General features: G+C 32.3%; 1 protein-coding gene across 1 annotated transcript; it reads right to left on the reverse strand.

The window, feature by feature from the left end:
- Positions 1-596: 596 nt before the first annotated feature.
- Positions 597-24,673, reverse strand: LOC143202651 (cationic amino acid transporter 4). The gene is made up of 12 exons (XM_076414309.1): positions 24,530-24,673; positions 21,996-22,187; positions 15,963-16,211; positions 13,119-13,286; positions 11,449-11,610; positions 11,196-11,382; positions 8,620-8,786; positions 8,187-8,358; positions 6,546-6,680; positions 4,369-4,547; positions 4,156-4,317; positions 597-1,103 (listed from the first exon to the last, which is right to left on the reverse strand). Exons 2-12 carry the CDS (start codon positions 22,135-22,137, stop codon positions 889-891), a joined length of 1,938 nt encoding a protein of 645 aa, XP_076270424.1. The 5' UTR covers positions 22,138-22,187; positions 24,530-24,673; the 3' UTR covers positions 597-888.
- Between the last annotated feature and the right edge of the window lie 1,157 nt (positions 24,674-25,830).

The following is a 25,830-nucleotide window of genomic DNA, read 5'->3' on the forward strand; positions in this document are numbered from 1 at the left end:
TTTGAAATTTGAGGACTTATCACGATTTCCCCCCTTCGCCCCCACAGATTATGGTTTCTATGGGACCACCTCGGAAGTATGCTCTTTTGAATAAAAAAATAATTTTGAAAATAGGTCCATAATTAACGAAGACATCGAAAATATATTTAAAAAAATATGTATATACAGCCGAACATAGATCGTTTCAGAATTAGACAATATTTTCCTTCTCATTTTATTCTAGTTGAAAAGTGATACAATGCTGTCTGATTAGACCGAACACGTCAACGAATGAGCCTACCAAAGTCGTCCGGTTGTCAGACGTATGCAAAATTCTTGAAAGCAATAGTTATAAGAGGTCATAACACCAACCAATAAACGGCTGTATATATAATAATAGCGGCTGTATAATTAACTGTAGTTTTTAGATGAACTATAATGTTAAAATAAATTGTATTTGATAACATTCCCAATTTTTGATATTATTCCCAATTATTTTATTTAGATTAGAATTTTGTTGTATGTCAAAGCCAAACTCAACTATCTATTCAAAGTTTTTTGTACATCTTTTTACGTCCAAGTCGGTTAAAAATAAAACACCTACTTTTTTTAATCTTTATTATCAATTTATATGTATAGATTTCCTTTTTGTAATTGTGTCTGTATATAGATTTGTTCTCTATTAGATTTCTCTTTTCCAATCTAACGCAGATATAATATGATTTGTACATTACTTCAATAAACTCAACAAAATATCTATCAGATCTCGAACAATAACAATAATAGTCAACAGAAGTCATGAGAAACGTTAGAATGACAAAAAAATGTTCTAAAGCAGTCTATGTAGGAATTTTTCCATTTTGACATTGTCGTTATCCTCGGTTTTACGACTTCCGATCAGAATGACTTTTAATCCGTGCTGTCGTCGTCGTCATCCTTGATAATTGCGCTTCTGTCACCAGCCGATGCTTTTCTGTGAGTGAGGACGCCTTTCAAGTTGGTTTTGGTGGTGGCGCCCCATTTTTCCTTGACGGCTTCAGAGGAGGTCATCAGTATCGAATAGGAGGAATTACCTTCACCCTCCTTGCTGTGATGAATACCGTATAGGAAGTACACCAACATTCCTGGAACAGCAACAAGTAAAGTATTATATATAGTCTATTCAAAGTCTTTTTGTACACACGTCATCAAGATGTGTAATGTATCGCCTGCGACAATTTGTAAATTCGTTTCAGAATTAGACAATATTTTCCTTCTCATTTTATTCTAGTTGAAAAGTGATACAATGCTGTCTGATTAGACCGAACAAGTAAACGAAAGAGCCTGTCAAAATCGCCCGGTTGTAAGACTTATACAAACATTCTTGTAAGCAATAGTGATAAGAGATTATAATTCTAACCTATAAATTATTGTGGCTGTGTAATTAACTGTAGTTTTTAGGTGTAGTATAATGTTAAAATAAATTATGTTTGATAACATTTTTGTTTTTGTGAAGATTGAAATCTGACTCTTTCAAATGTTTATATTGCCAATCCTTCTGTATGCCTTCGATTACAATTCAACCTCTGAAAGTTTGCGGTCTTGCAAAATTTCAATGTAATACAAATTCTACATATAGTCTATTCAAAATAACAGCAACTCACGTCATTAAGATGTTTAATGTGTTGCCTCTCTCAATTTGTAAATTCGTTTTAGAATCAGAAAATATTTATTTTCCTTCTCATTTCATTCTAGTTAAAAGGGGACATAATGCTGTGGGATACGTTCGAACATGTAATCTAAATCAGCATGCAAAAGTCGCCGGGTTGCCAAACGTCTGCAAAATTCTTCAAAATATTAGTTATAGTAACTACAGGTTACGAACCTTGCTCGTTCTGATAAATTTCTAATAGCTGCTTATTATTACTCTGAAAATGCCGAAGCCAGACAGAATAGATTATGTCTCCTCCCAACAGTAAAATTTGTTGGAGAAGTTGCTGCAGTTTTTATTGGAAATATTTATTAGCATGTTACAGCTGCACAGACACGATCACTGAAATATCTTAAAAAATAAAAAACATAATCTTAGATTCACTGAAAAGAACCGTCCTCATTCGAAGCGGGTGACGAATCAATGTCAGTTTAATGTTATCTCTATCAGAGATCAAAAATATGAAATGCGTAAAAACAGTTATTTCAGAGGAAACTGTTAGTCTGGAAAGGATCCATTGAAAACTTAGAGTAACACTCTGAGGGATCAGCTCGCTCCTAGGGATTCATAATGACGCATATATGAATATTTTTAATAAACCGTTACGATTAATTACCAAAATTACACCAAATTTTTAAATTTAAGTACCAAAATACCATTTACAAATAATTATTTGATTTTTTATAAAGTTAAGGAAATATATATATTTATAACTAAACCTAATATAACTTATAAGAGCTGACATGTAAACTGTGTTGGCAACATTCACCAAGATTGCCTGGTGTTCATATTATTTTGCCCCTTCCCTGTATATAACAACAGTAAACATACTTATTATCATCCAGATGAAGAATCTTAGCCACGTTAGGATATTCAGGTGGACCATAAACTCGATGTTATACAATATACTGAAATTGTTGCGTAAAAAATTGGCTTTACCTTATAGGCCTCAGTTTCAGCGATAACCTCTTCATTCGAGCGAAATTTCTTACCGTTGAGCATGTCTTGGAGGCCTACGAATAGCCAGTAGCCACTGGGAGCGAATTCTGGGGAATACGGTGAATGTGAGAGCAATTCGAAGTTCATGTAGTTTTGTGATTATTTTGATTGACTTGTGACACGGTGCGTTGTCTTGATGAAACAATTTTTTTTCTTTGCTGTATGTAGTTTTTCAGCCTTCAAACGCTGCAATAACGCTATATAATATTCACTGTTGATGGTGTTTCCCTTATCAATATAGTCTATGAATAATACACCACCCACAACCCAAAATACCGATGCCATAGCCTTTCCAACCGATTGTTGTGCTTTCGGGCGCTTTGGAGGAGGTTTGCAAGTTACTGTCCACTCAGATGACGATCGTTTTGATTCCGGAGTAAGGTGATGGAGCCATGTTTCATCCATTGTTACACATCCATGCAAAATTTCCAGTTGGTTATGTTTAAATATGGTAAAATTAAATTTTTAAATTTAAGTACCAAAATACCAATTACAAATAATTATTTGATTTTTATAAAGTTAAAGAAATATATATATTTATAACATAACCTAGTATAACTTATAAGACCTGACATGTAAACTGTGTTGGCAACATTCAGCAAGATTGCCTGGTGTTCATATTATTTTGCCCACTCCCTGTATATAACAACAGTAAACATACTTATTATCATCCAGATGAAGAACCTCAGCCACGTTAGGATATTCAGGTGGACCATAAACTCGATGTTATACAATATACTGAAATTGTTGCGTAAAAAATTGGCTTTACCCTATAGGCCTCAGTTTCAGCGATAACCTCTTCATTCGAGCGAAATTTCTTACCGTTGAGCACGTCTTGGAGGCCTACGAATAGCCAGTAGCCACTGGGAGCGAATTCTGGCGAATACGGTGGATGTGAGAGCAATTCGAAGTTCATGTAGTTTTGCCATTGTTTTGATTGACTTGTGACACGGTGCGTTGTCTTGATGAAACAATTTTTTTTCTTTGCTGTATGTAGTTTTTCAGCCTTCAAACGCTGCAATAACGCTATATAATATTCACTGTTGATGGTGTTTCCCTTATCAATATAGTCTATGAATAATACACCACCCACAACCCAAAATACCGAGGCCATAGCCTTTCCAACCGATTGTTGTGCTTTCGGGCGCTTTGGAGGAGGTTTGCAAGTTACTGTCCACTCAGATGACGATCGTTTTGATTCCGGAGTAAGGTGATGGAGCCATGTTTCATCCATTGTTACACATCTACGCAAAATTTCCAGTTGGTTATGTTTAAATATGGTAAAATTAAATTTTTAAATTTAAGTACCAAAATACCAATTACAAATAATTATTTGATTTTTTATAAAGTTAAAGATATATATATATATATATATATATATATATTTATAACAAAACCTAATATAACTCTGTTGGCAACATTCACCAAGATTGCCTGGTGTTCATATTATTTTGCCCCTTCCCTGTATATAACTACAGTAAACATACCTATTATCATCCAGATGAAGAATCTCAGCCACGTTAGGATATTCAGATGGACCATAAACTCGATGTTGAACAATATACTGAGTGCCGGAACGAAGGGAACCATCGGTACTTTGAATCGTAGACTGGTGCTGTTTTGATGATGCGCACAGATGACCAACAAACCTAAAATTATATTTTTAACGGGGTATTTGTAATACTTCCTTCGAGAGTTACATCCGGCCATGATGAGGATGAAAAACGCGGCCAGAATTATAGTCCACCATATTCCGTTCTCTAAGTCCTTTCGTGATATTTGGAAGAAGGTACATAAGGCGCAGCTGAATATGGTGAAGATAAATACGGACCCTGTTACAACGGTACCAGGTTCGCAGTTTCCAAATATTGGCCCTAACCTAAAAAATATATTTAATTGTTATAAATAAATAATTGATTAAATTAGTTGAGAGAGTTCAACAAAAATATTATAAGTAAGTGATTTAATGGGCATCTTTAATGGTGAACTAAAGCAAATACTATTTTTTTACTAAATTTTTTGTTTCAAATACGCTATTATAACATTTATTTTCGGAATATGTCCATCGTTGGTACGTCTGCAAAATTGGGTTCTCATTAAAAAACTAGCCCCATACGCACTTTCAACTGCTGAAGTCATACCTCACAGACAGACATTCTATTGTCAAACAGGGTGAAGAATACACTAACCTACACCTAATATATTCGAGTGTTCGTCAGGGCAGTGTTCTTGGCCCATTGTTATATCCGTTGTGTGCAGCTGACCTATCGACCTCAAGAATTCCTACACACGAGGATCCAATATCAGCCACAAGAAACCTCTAACTTCATCTTAGCAAAGTCGAATTTTGGTTGAGAACGTGGTGTATCAAAGCAAATGAGACAAAATCTACCCATGTGACATTCACCCTTTGTAGAAGAATATGTCTCTTAGTAAAATTGAATAATCATGAACTTCCGCAAGCAGACAACGTTACATATCTGGGAATGCATTTAAATCGACGTTTGACATGGAAAAAAACATTTAGTGATAAAACGCAAACAGCTTGGGCTTAAACTAAACCAAATATATTGGCTGATAGGGCGTAAATCTAAATTATCATTAGATAAGAAGGTTTTGCTCTATAGGTCAATATATAAGTATTCTATAAATCAATACTTACGCCCATTTGGACCTATGGTATTGAATTTTAGGGTACTACTAGCAAATCTAGATAGATAGCATAGATATCCTACAGAGGTTCTAATACTTAATACTAAATTGTTTTTTTAAGTAAATATTCTAACAGTGTTGAACGAAAAGTTTGGCAGAGTTTATAATTTTATTTCGATATCTTTCATTTAGTTTCTTTACTGTACTACATTTCGTCAATCTAGCTTGGGTGTTTTGAGATTTGTACAATTTAAAATGGAATTTCTGTGTGCAAAGTCAATGAAATTTTATTAGAAATCTTATAGTAAGTTAACTGTATCATAAACACGTTCACTCAATAGTGGTTGACATGTAATGGAAGATGTTTTTCACTCTAATTAACGTCTAAAACTAAAATTTACATGTTCAAATTGAAGTAAATGATGACAGAAAAACAGATTTGTCGAAAAAGTAAGATTTATGAAATTTTGTTTTTTCCATCATGACATTTTCAGGGTATCATTGTGAGTGGAGCTCTGGTCAAAAAGTGAATAAGTATTATTTATAATGCACCGTATTCACCATATAAATATTAAATATTTTTTTCGCTTTAATAGTCAATTATCGGTACTTTTTTATTACTATTGTTTTATTATTAGTTGCTAATTGTGGAAGAAATATTTTGAGCGAGTGTAAGTGGCGTCGTTCTTGGCGCTGAGCTAATTATATAGAAAATATAAAATATCGTCAAATATCAAACATTAGAACATCAAATATTGTATATAATTTATTTTTCTTATATTAAGTGGAATTTAACCTCATTACCTAATGTATAATTGTAATTGAAACATAATTAAATAAACCAACTTTATTATATCCATTATAATTGTAACTATTAGTCTAACTAGAATTTAATTCTCCATAAATAACGTGTATTGGAATTGAATTTGACTGTAATATTAATTCATATTTTTTAATGATTTAAGTTTGAGTTTAAGTGTCTTATACGTTTCGGGCCTTATTGAAGGATGAAGTACACCCAGAGGATATTTTATTATTATAAAAAATATGATATTACTTATTTATATGCCTTAGCAATGTTGAATCATATTAATTATTCATAAGACGTAATATATAAAAAAAATTAAACCTTGATAAAGCTTGTATCAAAACAAATTTGGAGGACAGAATTTGACTGTTAGATTTAAACAGACATCTTATGTAAAGCATAAAAATATGAACGAACCAACTATATTGAACGCGTAGGGTCCCTGTCAGGTTGATGATTTCTGATGCGGGCGTGGTCAGTTCTGACGTGGAAGCAGAGATTTCTGATCCCGGTGTCGATGCCGGCTTACAGGCAGTTGTTTCGAAAGTTGGCCTAAAATATAAAATTTCTTGGGACATATATAATAAAATATATAAATACATATTTTTTTAGACAAGATATGTTACGTCTGTTAAATATTGTTAAATTCCCATCTAAAGTGTTAACACGTTGGCTGAAAAGTCATTGGCTTAAAAAAATTGTTGCATAAAAAATTGGCTTTACCCTATAGGCCTCAGTTTCAGCGATAACCTCTTCATTCGAGCGAAATGTCTTACCGTTGAGCATGTCTTGGAGGCCTACGAATAGCCAGTAGCCACTGGGAGCGAATTCTGGCGGTGGATGTGGGAGCAATTCGAAGTTCATGTAGTTTTGCCATTGTTTTGATTGACTTGTGACACGGTGCGTTATCTTGATGAAACAATTTTTTTTCTTTGCTGTATGTAGTTTTTCAGCCTTCAAACGCTGCAATAACGCTATATAATATTCACTATTGATGGTGTTTCCCTTATCAATATAGTCTATGAATAATACACCACCCACAACCCAAAATACCGAGGCCATAGCCTTTCCAACCGATTGTTGTGATTTCGGGCGCTTTGGAGGAGGTTTGCTAGTTGCTGTCCAATCAGATGACGATCGTTTTGATTCCGGAGTGAAGTGATGGAGCCATATTTCATCCTTTGTTACACATCCATGCAAAATTTCCAGTTTGTTACGTTTAAACATGGTCAAACAGTGCTCAGAATCATTAACACGTTTTTATTTTTGGTTCTCTTTCTCATAATCAAATGCTCATGCAATATAAAACCAACACGTTCTTTAGATATCTTTACGATATTAGCTAATTTAGGCAACTTCAGTTTTCGATCATTCAAAACGATTTTTTGATGTTTTCTGGTATTACCACATCTTTTGTACGTCAACTGCATACTGTATCATCGGTGCCTCTACGACCAAGGTTGAAATCAGCAAACCAACGTTTTATTGTTGTTTCTGATGTAGCGGAATCGTTATAATACAATTCAGGCTACTGCTTCACTTGAACGGTATTTTGTCCCATCAAGAAGCAGTCTAGAATAAAATCATGAAATTGTATTTGATCGATTGTTTTGAAAATTACAAAAGTAGTGTCCCTCCTAGCATAATAACTCACAAACTTATAAGTATAATATCTTTTTTTTTTTGAAATCTTAACAGTCTTCTTTTGAAGGTTAGTACAGAATGAACAAACGGTGAATGCAATAAAACTGGCGCCATTTATGTGCGAGGCCCGAAACTCTTCTGACCATGTGTTATATACTACATATTTAGTTATGCCGCTCCACATCGAAAGTGTCATAATTATTGGTTTTTATTACTTCAAATATATTAATCAAAGACAAAAAATAATTTAAAAGTGTTTTATCACATTAAACCCTAAACATTTGTTTAATTTCCTGTATTGTCAAATAACTTTTGTTGTTCTTTCTTTATAAAGCTCCCACAAACTTTTTAAAATGTATACATCTAAATTATTAATGAATTTTGAAATATAATTAAGTGTTTGTTTAGACCTACCTGTATCTGAGTATAATCACACTAGCGCTTACTATAGTGTAAGCCAATAAAGTTCCAATTGACATAAACTCTACCAATTTCTCTAAATCAAATAGAAGCGCAATAAGAGCTGAAGACAGTCCAGAGATTACGAGATTGGTTAAAGGCAATTGAGTTTTAGTATTTATATTTCCTGAAAAAGAGCAAATATCGATAGGTAGAACATTTTGTGTATTGAAAGAAAATAGTTCAATTATAATTATAATATTCTCCATAACCTAATATATATATATATATATATATATATATATATATATATATATATATATATATATATTGTATCGTATATCGTATATATATTGACCAAAAGATTTATTGATTGACGTGTTATAACATTTTAGACAATTTAAACACATCTTACGATTTTGTGTTGCCATGACGATATGTTCCTTACCTAGAAATCCGAAAAGTAGTCCATCTACAGCCATAGCGTACATGCATCTTGGCAGAGAGAATAAAGATCCAAAAAGGGTAGTAGTCATTCCACAAATAGCACCAAGAGAAACTACATATTTCACCCAATGTTGTCCGACATTAACGAAGGCTTCAGGCAAGGCAGCACTGGAAAAAACATAATATGAATGAATGTTGTACATTTGAAGCATTTCATGGTCGTATTTTTGTGATATTTTTATGTTTATGGGGTCATTTTATTAATAAGTACTATTTCTAAATATACAGTAATATCTGATATTGAATGGGATAATTGAATCACTAGGTTAAATATTATTGATCCTAGATATAAAAGCTATAAAGAAAATAATATAAACACCATGCAATGTAGAGTCTATCCAAAGAAGTTTTGGACATACCTCATCAAGATGTTTAATGTATTGCCTGTCGCCAATTTTAAATTTGTTTTATGATCAGATGTAGTTCTCATTTTGTTGTAGTTAAAAATAAATACAAGGCTATTTGATAAGTTCGAACGTGTAACCGAATTTGCCTGCCAAAGTCGTCCGGTTTTCACAATTATGCAAAATTCTTCAAAATAATAGTGATAAGAGATAATTAGCCGGAAAACAATACAAGAATAACAATTGATTAGGTTTTTTAGTTAAAACATATCCTAATAATTCATTGCAGATATAACAGGTCATTTGAAAAGTCGCCAGCCTGACACATAGATGACGCTACTAGAATTAAATCCATATGTTTATAGCATATGGATTTAATATATATATATATATATATATATATATATATATATATATATATATATATATATATATACGATAAAATATATAAAACGATGGCAAAAGTCCATGAATTGGGCTTCGAATTGCTTCCTCATCCACCGTAATCTCCAGATCTGGCCGCCAGCGACTATTTCCTGTTCTTAGATCTCAAAAGAATGCTCGCTGGGAAGAAATTTTCGTCGAATGAAAAGGTGATGGGTGAAACTGAAGCCTATTTCGAAGCAAAAGACAAATCGTACTACAAAAATGGTATCGAAAAGTTGGATCGGTCGCTATAATCACTGTATCACCCTTGAAGGGAATTATTGAATGAATAAAAACTAATTTTGCCAAAAAATGTGTTTTACTATAGTAAACCGGGGACTTGACCTATTATTGTACTTGATGGTGGAAAGAGGAATGGTTAATAACACCTTCGGTTTGGATGAACTCGATCAAACACATCGAAGAAAAAATTGACGAACGGTGGAATTGTGAATAAATGTTAGATTTATAGGTAACGAATAGCTCAGTTATTTACTTGAATGAAATTTTCTGAATATGGGATTATGACTCAGTGCTGACAATTTCTAAGGCAGGGTAAAGGGAGTGGAAACTACTACAGGCGAACAACTAACAACTACAACTGTATGAAATCTGATTGAGGAGTGTAAAAGATTTATGTGCAGAAATCAGAATATACATAAGTATTTGGTTAAAATATATTAGAAGAGAATTAATAGTAACTATGTTGCGGATATGGCAAATGCGTTAATTAGAATGCAATGATTAAATCTAGTTTTATCAAGAGATATTTATACATTTATTAAAAGAACAAACAAGGAGAAATACAGTGACATTAAAATGTCTTTGCGCTACAGTGAAGGGTACAAATACTAGCGTAAAAGGTAAATATGCTCTGTAATGAAAGTATAATATATTACTTGGATATATACAATATAATATATATTAATTAGTTGGATTAGGTCTCTAGAGAATAAAACTATATAAAAACGCTTCTAGAACTCTAACTCATAAGTCGTATGGAAAAGACAACCCTAACCTACAAAATGTTATAACTGTGAACTTAATTGTAGTTTTAAGTACTTTGATAATATATGCATTAGGTCTCCTATAATGTTAAAAAAATAAATTATATTTGATAACACTATTTTTGTTTTATTAATTTATTTAGACTAGAATTTTGTTGTATATCGAAGCTAAACTGAACTTAGATTTTAGAGATTATACGACAATATTGCGACGTTTTGACGGGACAAATTTAGATGACGTATATTGAAAACTTCTTGTTGCATATCTTGTTGCATGTTGGCTACACTGTGGAGTTTACATGCCAGGTCTTGTAGGTTATATTTCGGTGTATTATGCGCTTTGTTCTGTGGTGTTTAAAACAAGATATCTGTAATATGTGTGATCTTTCAGAGTTCGAAATCAGCTAAAATTGTTGGAACTCGGTTAACGAGATTCTCTCAAGACTAATTTGAATAATATCGTATCGACAAGAACAGAACAGTGAGAGCTCTACTAAGCTATATAAACACATTATTGAATCAACTGGCGGACGTTTTGGTGCAATAATGGGGCAACATTCCACGAATTTATTGTAGTTCAGCAACTTATTAATCGTTAAATTCTTATTAATAAGTTCATATTATTTTGTTCATCCCCTGTATTAATAAGCTCGTATTAGACATTAAACATGCTATTTAATGATTAAATATTTCTATTAAAATAATCAGTAATTTTACTATTTTAATACAAACCAAAGTACCTTGGATTAATATCATAATATGGAATCACCAAAGTCAACGCAGCTGAAACTAAAACGTATCCTAGCGTTACTATACCCATGGAAATTACGGTAGCCATGGGAATGGAGAACGAGGGATTCTTTGCTTCTTCTCCCGACGTAGCGATACTGTCGAAACCGACAAAGGCATAAAAGCAGGTGGCAGCTCCTGCAGATTTACACAAATTTCAAACTTGAGATAATGTTACGTAACTAAATGAGCGGGTGGCATTACCGGCAACTACACCACTAAATCCGTACGGCAGGAATCCACCTTTGCCAGTCCAATTTTCATCATTAGCGTAATAGAAACCGACTACAATAACTATTGCCATAACTGACAAGTTTATTATTGTTAAGAAACTGTTGACAATTGCTGATCCTTTTACACCAATGCCTGCAAATAAATAAATATCAGTATGTGATTCTTGGTTATTCAATAGTTCTTTTAGTTTTTTTTTAAATTGGTCGTGTTAACTCGTGCTGAAAAGTCTTTGGTTTAACACATAGATGGCGCTACTATAATTATATCTATATGTTTTTTAGTTAGCCCAAAACCCTCAAAAAATGCATGTGTAAATTTGACAAATATCGAATCATTATTTTGTGAATTATAGCATTTTGAATGAAGTAACTTTTGTAATTGAGAAAAAAATGGATAAAAAGGAATTTTGCGTGTTGATAAAATATTGCTCTCTATTGAAGGAAAAAAATACAGTTGAAGCAAAAACTTGGCTTGATGCCGAGTTTTCGGACACTGCCCCAGGAAAATCAACCATCAAGGATTGGTATGCTAAATTTAGAGGTGGTAAAATGAGCACCGAAGATGGTGAACGCAGTGGACGCCCAAAAGAGGTTATTGTCGACGAAAACATTTAAAAAATCTACAAAATGTTTTTTAATGACGAATATTTGAGTATGAGAAAACTCTGTGTAAAGCGGGTGCCCCGCGAGCTCACTTTTGATCAAAAAACAACGAGGAGCTGATGATTCGGAGCAGTGTTTGAAGATGATCAAGCGTAACAAACCCGAGTTTTTGCATCGATATATGACAATGGATGAAACATGGCTCCATCGTTTTTCTCCGAAGTCCAATCGACAGTCATCCGAGTGGACTGCACACGATGAACTCGCTCCAAAGCGCGGGAAGACACAACAGTCGGCTGGCGAGGTTATGGTGTCTGTATTTTGGAATGCTCATGGAATAATTTTCGTTGACTACCTTGAAATAGGAAGGACCACAACAGCGACTAATACATGGCGTTATTGGAATGTTTGAAGGAAGAAATCGCCGAAAAAATGGCCGCATTTGAAGAAAAAGAAAGTACTGTTTCACCAAGAAAATGCACCGTGTAACAAGTCAGTGAAAACGATGGCAAAAATCTATGAATTGGGCTTCGAATTGCGTCCCCATCCACCGTATTCTCCAAATGTGACCCCCAGCGACTATTTCCTGCTCTCATATCGCAAAAGAATGCTCGCTGGGAAGAAATGTTCGTCGAATGAACAGGTGATTGCCGAAACTGAGGCCTATTTTGAAGCAAAGGACAGATCGTACTACAAAAAATGCCATCGAAAAGTTGGAGAGTCGCTATAATCAGTGTAACAGCCTTGAAGTGTTTGTTAGGATAAAAGCAAATAACTTATAAATAAACAAATAAAGTATTAATGTACGGGATATTTAACTTACTATATAATCGTATATAAAATGTGACTAATAAAATTAAGCTTACTTTTAAAAAAATATTTTTCATTTATAACTTAAGAACTAAATATTGTAGACATATTAGTACACTGGCATTAAATACAATATAAATTTTATATAATAAAATGCAAATAAAATCGTATTCTTTAAAGGATTAGGTAATTAGAAAACTTAGCTAATTATTGCATTTTGAAACTTACCTAGTAAAAAGGCATATATCAGGCACACAGTAAAAGCAAGGAAGTCAGGATACCTTCCCAAAAGCTGCTCATGCATTTCGCCAGTTATACCTATGGTTGTGTTACTGATGACGCCACCGAATAGAGAATCAACGTATCCACTCCAAGCTCGGGCAACAGACGCAGCCCCTAAATCGTAAATACCTTAGTTATACACTTGTTAAATATGTATGTCAAGTTCTTAGAGTGGTATATGCGATCTAAAATTTATGAAAAAAATATAACTAACATGGTTGTAACTCGAAATCGAAGCAATAGTGTTAAATAAAGCTTAATATCTCGTAGATATTTGTATCTGAAGATGTAACAATCAATGCACAGTTGAGGAACATACCCAGAGACGGAGAATGTAATTATTTGGATATCTTGGAACCTACATTCTTTGATGACGAAGTTGACATCTTGGATGGAAGAGGCAGAGAGCAGCCCAAAACGATACGGAACAAGATTATAGAGAGTGATCTCAAAACTAAGAAACTAACATTGTCCGTAATAAGTAGGATTGCTCAGAATCGTCAACAATGGCGAGATTTGATCAGGTAGATTGATGATAATGTTTTACCGAATATTGTAGTTGTGTAACAAACAGTGTATTTCAAAACCAAAACCTATATTCTACTTATTTAGCACCTATTCCAAAATATAGCAGGTACACCGAACATATGCCGCTTAAGTATAAGTATGCAATATTATGATGTCAGTTATATGTCATTTTATTCTACTGATCTCAAGCTTCAAAGTTATATATGTTATAATTTATTATATAAAAGCAACATCGTCATTTGAAATCAAAAGGAAAATGCCGCTAAAAGTTATCGTTTGCTAGCAGAAATTTACGGTGGGTATGCCCTGAACTTAAGAATATATGAGGCATGGTTTCGAACATTCAAAAGTGATGATTTTGATGTGCAAGATAAAGAACATTCCGGTAAACCGAAGAAATATTAAAATGCGAAAAAAACATCCAGAATGGGCCTGAGTACACGGTAAAGTGATATTACAGTACGATAAAGCGCCGTCTCACAAAGCAAAACCGCTCAAGAAAGCGTTGAAAACACTTGAATGGGACATATTATTGCACCCGCCGTAATCTCCAGACCTTGCTCCGTCTGACTACACAATATACGCTCTTGTAGAGGAGTACTTCGCTGATTTCAAGTTAGAAAATGGTTGATGAATGGTTTTGGTCAATAGGACAAACCGTTTTTTTGGGATGGCATCCATCTATTGCCTGAAAGATGGGCAAAATGTATAGAATCAGATGGCCAATACTATGAATAAATGTTTTTTTTTTCAAAAAAAGCTGGTGATGACTTTTCGGCCAAAAACAACGACGCTGGTACATTAACGAAAAAAATAACTTTTTATTTACATTACTTCAACAAAAACAATTTGAAAAAATTTTGATTCCAAGTTCTAAAAGACATTTTTATATGCGGCTTAAATTGTGCATTCGATATGTTTATTGTTAACAGATCAATTGAAAAGTCCCCGGCCTGATACATAGATGGCGCTACTAGAATTAAATCCATGTGTTTTTTAGTTAGCCCTAATCCTCAAAAGGTGCGTGTTTAAAATTAACAGCTGTCAGATCATTTGCTTGTGAATTATAGCATTTTAAGTGATGCAACTTTTGTTATTGTTAAAAAAATGGATAAAAAGGATTTTTGCCTGTTGTTAAAGTATGCCTTTTAGAAGGGAAAAGTACAGTTGAAGTAAAAACTTGGCTTGATGCCAAGTTTCCGGACACTGGCCTAGAAAAATCAAGGATTGTTATGCTAAGTTTAGATTTAGTGAAATGAGCACCGAAGACGGTGAACGAACGCAGTGGACGCCCAAAAGAGGTTGTTACCGACGAAAACATTTAAAAAATCCACAAAATGATTTTGAATGACCGTAAATTGAAATTGAATGAAATAGTAGACTCTGTAAATTGATATCAGCTGAATGTGTACATCATATCATTCATGAATAGTTGGGTTTGAGAAAGGTCTGTACAAAGTTTGTGCCGTGAGCTCACTTTCGACCAAAAACAACGAGTTGATGATTCGGAGCAATGTTTGAAGATGATCAAGCGTAATAAACTCGAGTTTTTGCGTCGATATGTGACAATGGATCCATCATTTTACTCCGAAGTTCAATCGACAGTCATCCGAGTGAACCGCACACGATGAACCCGCTCCAAAGCGGGGAAAACGCAACAGTCGGCTGGCATGTTATGTCTGTATTTTGGGATGCGCATGAATCTTCATTGACTACTTTGAAAAAGGAAGGACCATCAACAGCGACTATTACATAGCGTTACTGGACCGTTTGGGGGACCAAATCGCTGAAAAACAGCCGCATTTGAAGAAAAGTAAAAAGCTGCCATCAAGAAAATGCACCGTGTCACAAGTCAGTGAAAACGATGGCAAAAATCCATGAATTGGGCTTCGAATTGCTTCCTCATCCACTATAATCTTCAGATCTGACCCCCAGCGACTATTTCCTGTTACCAGATCTCAAAAGAATGCTCGCTGGGAAGACATTTTTGTCAAATGAAGAGGTGATCGCCGAAACTAGATAGCCGAATAGAGGCCTATTATGAAGCAAAGGACAAATCGTACTACAAACGTGGTTGAAAGGAATTATGTTGAATTAAAAAAAAAACTAATTTTGCCAAAAAAATGTGTTTAACTATGGTAGGCCGGGGACTTTTCAACTGATCGTTTACTTCTAAAAAATCTACGCATTTTAGAATGTGTGTAAAATCCCCTAAAACTTTGAATACTTGAGATTAGAGTAAAAAATGATTCAATGTCATACCTATCATGTGTTCCAAAAGTATATTCCATCCAATGACAAACGCCCAGAACTCTCCGATACTGATGTACGTGTAAACATAAGCGGATCCGGCTTTCGGTACTCTTGTTCCGAACTCCGCGTAACACAATGCCGATAACAGTGAGGCTAATCCCGCCAATAGAAACGAGAGGATGATACCTGGACCCGCTATGTCTTTAGCTACAGTGCCCGTCAAAACATATATTCCAGCACCAACCATGTGACCAACACCTAAAATAGATAAGGTTTCTTTAATGTAATTATCAGTACTAAAGCCATCAAATATGGTATGTCTATTTTGTAAAAAATAATAAATGGTGTCGACAGCCTCATCTTCCATCCCCATCACGCATGTTTGTGTCCATAGCGACCTTATACCGTTCGTATCTTGTTTTACGAATAGCGAGGTACAACGTCGTTGGGCCCAGGAGGCCAATCACAACAACCAGTGAAGTTAAAACTGATTTTTTCTCCTCTCCTCGCGTTCTTTCCCTTCGTCACCATGTCGTAGCTTTGGATCGACTGAGATTGGGACATTGTCATTTCTCGCACGGTCACTTGATGACTTCGAGTCCGCCTGCTCACTGTGATTTTTGTCATCGTGCGCCTATTTCAGTCTACCACATATTGAAAGACCGTCCAAGGCTCACCCAGATTAGAACTAAGTATGGACAAAATTTTATATGCAAAATTTTAAAAACTGCCTTAACAAGAGAAAATACCGGTATATTCCTCGGATTTCTACGAGAGATTGATTTTCTCCATAGAATCTAGCCTACGCTAAGTTTAGTATTACTCTCCAAATAACCATTACCACTTCGGTATGGGTGCCGATGTGTGCTGCCTAGATGGAGCCTCTACTTCGTTATGGTTGTGTTTGTGTTTATTTTAAAATTGTATATACACTATTTATCATTTTAACCCCGCTGTTTGTGTTATTAATTTTATATGTCTGTTAATTTATTATTTTATATATACACTTCATATCTGTCCCCGTCCTCTTTAGATCATAATCGTACTATTGTACAGTCGCGAAATGACGACACCCATCAAAGCGACAAAATAATGCTGTATATAGTTTTCTTGAATTTTAATTACTGCCTTAGCTGCGAATATAAATTATATTACCATATTTTCTAGTTTTTGTAACAAATTTCATTAGTGTTAATACTGACGCTGATATCGCTGATATCATAACTACAAAATAACAGCGTTGTGGATTTATAATTTCTTAGAAATGTCAAGTTTTGTGTCTGATAACGTGAATTTGCATTACTTTTCTTGTTTATTCTCTAAAAATGTCAATATAATATTATTAATTATGTTAATATTATTATATTAATTATTATTCATTATTATTATTAGTATTAATATTATATATTAATATAATATACGCCCCCTATTATATTAATATACAACAGAGTTTTTTCTTTGTTATATTTTAGTGTCTATCTAAGTCAGTATGATAATTGATGTGGCTAGGATAATTGTTCCTAGAATAACGCAGTAGTAACAGTAGGTCCCTTCGTATTGACCAACGCGGCTATCAAGATGACTATCAAATGGAGATAAAAATTAAGATACAAACAAGAGTGATATAAAAAAGTAAACGATAAAAAAATTAAGCATATATTTCTTCTTCATAGTTAATTTCTCATCTTAACTAAATCAGATTTTATCTATTTAATTAAGATTACTCTTTCATATATATTTTGCATTCAGAAAATTGGAAATTATTTTAAGAAATTACAAAAATGTACATTATAAGTATGTTAAGAAATTATAAAAGCCTTTCAATATGATTACTTCCTTTGTCTGGATGGGCATAACTTATGTTATATAATAAAATGTAAATTCACTCAAAATATTTTGTGAATATAATGTGTATAATAACAAATGTAAGTAAATTTAGTTTTATGTAATTTACGGGATTTCTACAGATATAAATTGTTTCTTTGGATGATTCTATTGCCTATTATAATAAGATTTGGATACTACAATTTGGATTCAATTTAAATAGTTTTGAAAGGTTTTAGTGACTTCAGTTAGAGCTTGCTAATCTGAAAGTGCAGTATCTGTTAATTAGTGAGTGTATAGTATTGGTTTATACTATTACCTTTCTAACCATTAACATCATAACATATTTAAAAATATAATGTTTATCATTAAAACTGTTATGTTAAACATATTAGCTAAAATTCCCTTATCATTTGGTTTCATCTAATACATTTCAGTGACGAATTCTTCTCATAAATTGTTTATTTTCAGTGAGAATTTTTTACTTTTCCATTTTTTTATTCATCTCTTAACCACCTCCTTTTTTTCCATAGTCTTATGGCTTCTAAATGTGTAATTAATCACACTTATGAATAATATTTATGGGATAAATGTTAAAATTACAATAAATGCATACTATTATACTTTCTATATATACTAAAATGATTTATGGGCTCTTTTGAACAATGATCTTATTCCATATTTCTGATTCAAAAATAATTTTGTCATTATAGAACTTTTTAGGGGTTTGTATTAATTTTAATCAATTTTAATCAACTATCGTTCTATAGGCAATGTTATTAGAGATATACGATTTTGCAGTCATATTTTAGGAAAACCGAAACTATTTTAGTAACATGTGGGGCAAAAATCTCGCTACTATATTGATTGCGCGCCATGTTCGCTATTTGAATTTTAGCTCAGTTTCGCTTTAACCTTTTGTGTTGTGTAGACGTCCAAATTTAATTGTTGATAAATATGTGCTACAAGAACGAGCAGAAATATTGACAATATTTATTTAAAATAATCGTTTGGAAATTGCGTCAAAAATACCCTAATCGTCCAGTGCCTCACAAAATCACAATTTATCGTTTACATGCAAATTTTCGACAGTACGGTACGACAGCAGATAGGCCTCGTTCTGGAAGACGACGGACTTCTCGTAATAACTTCTTTCAACTATGAATATCGTTCATATATAAATAACTAATATAATTATATAAATAACTGGTTACAAATGATTTGGTGGGTAATTTATTTCGTTGGATATACCATAAACATTTCGTAAATATAATCTACCGTTAAACTTGTAACTTTATCACTTCCTATCGGGAAACAATATAGTTGACATAATAAGGAAAGGAAATGGTCTAAGTTGTAAATAGCCCAAGTCACGCTACAGACTGTTCACAGTTCTTATTCTCGTTTCTTTTACAAGCTGCCATATTTAACATTGATTTATTTTCGTCATTATCTATTTTCATTAACATATATTAATACTTTTCATTTTTATTTATTGAATGAAGTAATATAACTCTTATTGTTATGGAACTAATTAAATAATTATAAACTACAGAACTAACGTGTATAGAGGTTAACAAAGACAACTAAGTTTATCTAATACTATATATTGTTAATAATTAATTTATGATAATACATAATAGATATTTAGTGTTATACTAACTTAGCTGTTAATTTTGGTACCTCTTAAAATTTTTCTGTATAAAAAGACAACATTTCGATTAGAATTATAGAGTCTTCCAATTGTCGGTCTTGGATTCAACCATTTAAAACTACCAAGAATCCTTTTTTAATCAAGAGGACCAAAACAATTCAAAGACAATGAGTTTGAAGACTTATTGGACGGAAATATAGCTCAAATTCTCGAAAATAGTTCAGATAGTTTAGGAGTTGATGAACAAACAACTTCTGGTTGTTTAGATACTATAGAGAAAATACAAAAAAGAGAATGGCTATGGCACGAATTTACTGAAAATACAATTTTGAAGAGTTTTAGCATTGCGGTCGTATTGTTTGTCAAGCAAAAAAGAACAATTTTCTGTGGCGAATGTGACTTGTTAGAAAAGTAAATCTACTAAGATATTTCCAAGTTGAATAAGGCAAGGATAATAACGGAGAACAATCTAGTATGGTATAATATGTATAGTGTATTATCTAAAAGCTGCTAAAAACCTAGTGAAACTGTTGTCTAACGTCACTGACCGTCTAACGTCGTTGACCTGACGTCATTTAAAACATTTTGCGGGAGGACCAGTCATAGTCAGTAACAAACGCAAAGATTCTTCTTGCTTGACAACGTTTATCTATATATCGTCGCAAATGTGAAGGATACACCATATATACCAGACAGCATATTTACTAGACATAAGACCTTCTGATTAAGTTTTGTTTAGATCGATCAGAGGCTTGTCTATCGTAAGATTTTGAAACGTAGAGGAACTGCGAAAATGGATGAATGATTGATGTTGTTATTATATGTTGCAAGATGGAAAAGTTGTAGAAAAATTTGTAAAATATATTGACTGATTTGAAATAATTTTGAAATGTTTAGTGATTCTAGTTAGAGCTGGCTAATCTGAAAGTGTAGTATCTGTTAATTAGTGAATTTTTGTATTGGTTTCTACTATTACCTTTCTAACCATTAACATTTTAACATATTTAAAAATATAATGTTTATCATTAAAACTGTTATACATATTAGCTAAAATTCCCTTATCATTTGGTTTGATCTAATACATTTTAGTGACGAATTCTTCTCATAAATTGTTTATTTTCAGTAAGAATTCGTATTTTAAAATAACATCTAGTGAGAATTTTTTACTTTTCCATTTTTTTTATTCATTTCTTAACCACCTCCTTTTTTTCATAGTTTTATGGTTTCTAAATGTGTAATTAACCACACTTATGAATAATATTTATGGGTTAAATGTTCATCTTTCTCAGATGTGTTAAAATTAAAATAAATGCATACAATTATAGTTTCTGTATATACTAAAATGATATATGGGCTGTTTTGAACAATGATCTTATTTCACATTTCTGATTCAAAAATAGTTTTGTCACTATAGAACTTTTTAGGGGTTTGTATTAATTTTAATCAACTATCGTTCTATAGGCAATGATATTAGAGATATACGATTTTGTAGTCATATTTTAAGAAAACCGAAACTATTTTAGTAACATGTGGAGCAAAAATCTCGCTACTATTTTGATTGCGCGCCATGTTCGATATTTGAATTTTAGCTCAGTTTCGCTTTAACCTTTTGTGTTGTGATCTTTTGTTTTGATGAATGATTGATGTTGTAAAATATATTGACTGATTGTTGTAATTTAGTTGAATATTATCGTAACAATTTTTCTCAACGGATTTAAAATAAGAAAACTGTTACCTTCTATTCAAGCACCTAATAAATGTTATTTACTTTAATAACAAAAACATACATAGGTCTGCTGTTTGTTATTTTAATATGACATGAATTGTTGTCTAGACAGATCATAGGCTTATATTCGAAATAAGAAGTAATTAGAAATAAGAAGGAACAGCGTCTAGTAAATATGGCCGGTAGGATGGAAGGACCATTTAAGAGATTTTATGTAGATATTCATAGATTTGGCAGCACGTCAAATGTTATCATGCTGCAGAATCATCAATTACATTTTTATAATATTATGTTCAATTCAAATTCATGAATCAGAATCTATATAGATTCTATAGCTTTGATCCAATTTTGCGTCTTCGTAGTGTATGTATGTTATAATTTTGTCAAAAATATCATCTCTAGAACTAAGTCTCAGCTTCTAATGAACGACTATAATGTTCATATATGGAACTACGATAACCCACATGGGACACAGTTACTTACCACTGCACAAACTCACTTACTGTCAATTTAAAATTACAAATGAATTACAATTACAACACAAAATTCATATTCATAGTTCTTAATATCTGGTATTCGATTCAAAAATTCAATTTATGTTTCCCATTATCATATGTTCTTATTTTAAGAAAATGTATTTTCACTCAGAATTGTAAAAAGATAATTTGATATTAAAATTTTTAATGTTTTAATTGATTTAATTGAACTTGGATTTAACCAAGAAAGATAAAATTGAAAAAAGATACAATATATGTATACATGTAAGAAATTTTATTAAACGAGAATTGAAAACTATTCCAATAACTGAGTTTTTTAGAGAGAAAATTAATTTACTCACCTAGCAGAGTAATATCGAAAGTATTTAGACATCGATTTAGAGGAGTTTCCAACAAATCCGACGGTAATTGCTTGGTTCGATTCATTTTTGTGCAAATGCCAGACATCACGTGTTTCAGTATCATTTTTCTTGACCCCGGCATTACTGAGACTGGAAATTTGATTTGTTGAGTTCGATCAATTGGAAACGAATCTGAAAATAAACGAAGTCATTGTAAATTCCATCTAAAAGACATAGAAATCATGGTATTGTTTATTTTGATTCTTTCTACTCGACAAAAATATCAATAAGGAATATAATTTGAAGATTGTTTGTTATTTGTGTGAGGCTAAATAAATTATGGTGCGACAGTTCTTAGTTTCCTTTGTGATATTCTATAATTGGCATTCTTTTTTTGCATGTTTTGTTACGCCAGGCTTTCGATTCATTTCATGCCAAATAATTCCTTGTTTTTTTTTATTTAAGCTCACCTTTATTGTATATATTTAATAAATAATATTTAAGAATAACTACCTTTTTAATATTTAATAAGAAGATTGAGAAAAGACAAAAAAGAAATTAAAGCCATTTCTACATGAAACAAGGGAGAATAAGATATAGAGGAGATAATAGAAGACAAAATAATAACACCAATTAATATTCTGTTTTGGCAACACCGCATCCGTGTAAATAATGCAAAATTCCAGTTTTTTAGGTTATATTTCAGTGTATTGTTACTACTATATTAAAAAATGATAAGGCGTCCTTACAAACAGCCAAAACTCTTGGTTCATTCCTGGTTTTAGTATATGTATGTACATGTCAGGTACTCATATTATTTTGTCGACCCTCTATATATATATATATATATATATATATACATATATATATATATACATATATAATAAGTTATTAAAAAATATTGACATTAGTTTGAAATTGGTAATCCTAATACATCATATAAATTAATATACATCTCTATTCTTTGAGCCTTAAAATTTATTACTTTTTCAATTATCTTACTAAAATATATGCCTCAAATATATCTCTTATCGAAAATGCCGAATAATTCAATATTTCGTTAAAAAAGGCTACATAAAAGAAGTTTTGATAAAAATGTAGAATGAACCAAATAATAGAGAATAAAACTTAATGAGCTCAAATCTGTTTTTCCTTTTCTTGGAAAATATAAAATGTCAGTATAATAAAGTCCAGTTTATATCCAATCTCTATCCCTATTTACATACATCAGTATATAGTATACAACCATCTAGTTGCATTTGGGATAGCAATAAAAACAATAAGAAATCGTATATATATATATATATATATATATATATATATATATATATATATATATATATATATATATATATATCTAATATATATATATATATATATATCTATATACATAATATTCTGTAATAGTATTGTGTGTAAATATATAACATTCTATAAGATATTCTGCAAGTGAAAATGGTATGAATCGAATGAATAACAGACTATAGTTGATCGTTAGATACTATAGTGGGTACCAATTTAAGAATTATTAGAAATAGATTAATGAACGGTCTAAGAAACAGCTTCTCCTATTTTTCTATCATGGATTCATTTTAATTCTTATTTGTTATTATGGAGTGATAAAAGAGTGATAAACTTTTAAGTGTTGCTTGACAGACAATGGAAATCGCTTTATTTTCATATTTTTGTTTAATAAGCATTCATAAATTATCGTTTACAAACTGACGCCAATATAACCTTTATGGGAATTGTGGAAACCATATATTTGTTTAAAAGGTTAAAGTGACAACAATTTTAAAAGAAAATTATCACGTACCATTGCATCTTCAACAATGTACTATATGGTGTATTTTGAGTGCTGGAGATATCATTGTCGGTTACTACTTTAAAAGAAAGGCAAAATCATTTGTGGATCATCAGACAGAGACCGGAAATTATCTCTTAAATATAAATAAAATAATACTATCTTACAAGGAAAATAAATTCATTAGTTTCAGACTCTCAGATATTTCAAATTTGTTGAATTTTATAATATTGTTATGAAATAAAATTATTTCTTGGCAGGCTCATATATGAAGCGTTTTTTAAGTAGTCATATGCTGTGCGCTATATTGATTGCTGTCATTTTCTAAAAACATCTCGATCTTCTATGATTGATGCAGCTGATGGATAACTTCAACGAAATGACAGCTGAGATTTATATTTTTAAATTCAAGGTAAATGTGATACTCTAACACCATTTTCATATTTTATTCTTTGAACTCTGAAGTTGAAAATTGGTATACAACAAACTAAATACCTTGTAATTAATTATTAAAAAGGTATATTAGTATATATATTATTTATTAACTATTAATATTGAAAAGCATAACCTAAAATTGATTAAAGTATCTTCAAAATATTTTGTTTTGCTTTTAAGCGTATTATTTCTGTTAGATATAATTCTCCGTGCGGGCATCAGTCAAACTTTAGCTCCAGCTGTTTAGGTGAACTAATTCTACTATGATTGAAACATATATATGTCGTCTACTTACCTCTGCGATGTTACGAACTATAGCGAATATTGAGTCCACCTAAAACCTAACTATCGAATCGGTAAAATAATACTAAAGTGGAAAATCTCGAAAAATTGTGCTTTTTCTTGTGCAGTACGTTCTCAATGGGGCATGTTTATCAGACTGATTGTGCGGGAAGTCGGCGCATGCTTTCGAAAAAATCGATATAGAAATAGCGGCGGCGTTCGAGTGTCTTTTTCCAGATCCTCCGGGCCAATTAGAATTCGCACAATTGATGCAAGTCGAGACGTATAGCTGGAGCAATATCTCGATTAGCTATCAGCGATGAGTTCTTTAATGAAGCAATTTGGGTTTCAGACTTTTTAGGATTAAGTCATTCATTCATGTTCTACAATATTCTCGCTGAAAATATTCCAAATTTCCTAAACTTTTATTAAAGCTTAGTAGAGCAGTCTCAGGCGATTTTAAATATTAAATGAAGCTACTTTAAAATAACCATATTAGGTAACAAGTCAATTGAAAAGTCCTCGACCTGACACATAGATGGCGCTACTAGAATTAAATCCATATTTTTTTTAGTCAGCCTTAACCTTCAAAAGCTGCGTGTATAAACTTGACGGCTGTCTGATCATTAGTTTGTGAATTATAGCATTTTGAGTGAAGCAACTTTTGTTATTGTAAACAAAAATGGATAAAAAGAAATTTCGCGAGTTGATAAAATATTGATTTTTGAAGGAAAAAATACACTTGAAGCAAAAATTTGGCCTGATGCCGAGTTTCCGGACATTGCTCTAGGAAAATCAACCATCAAGGATTAGTATACTAAGTTTAGACGTGGTGAAGTGATCACCGAAGACGGTGAATGCAGTGGACGCCCAAAAGAGGTTGTTACCGACGAAACTTTAAAACAATCCACAAAATGATTTTGAATGACCGTAAATTGAAATTGAATGAAATAGAAGACACTCTAAAAATATCAACTGAACGTGTACATCATATCATTCACGAATATTTGGGTATGAGAAAGCTCTGTGAAAGGTGGGTACGGCGCGAGCTCACTTTTGAGCAAAAACAGAGACGAGTTGATGATTCGGAGCAGTGTTTGAAGCAGATTAAGCATAATAAACCCAAGTTTTTGCATCGATATGTGACAATGGAGGAAATATAGCTTCATCATTTTACTCCGAAGTCCAATCGACAGTTATCCGAATGGATTGCACATGATGAACCCGCTCCAAAGCGTGGGAAAGCGCAACAGTTAGTGATGATATGCATGGAATAATTTTCATTTACATCCTTGAAAAAGAGAGGACTACAAC

Source organism: Rhynchophorus ferrugineus, unplaced genomic scaffold (assembly GCF_030347505.1).
Source record: "Rhynchophorus ferrugineus isolate W39M unplaced genomic scaffold, kcgeb_rfMv2 rfM1, whole genome shotgun sequence".
NCBI lineage: Eukaryota > Metazoa > Arthropoda > Insecta > Coleoptera > Curculionidae > Rhynchophorus > Rhynchophorus ferrugineus.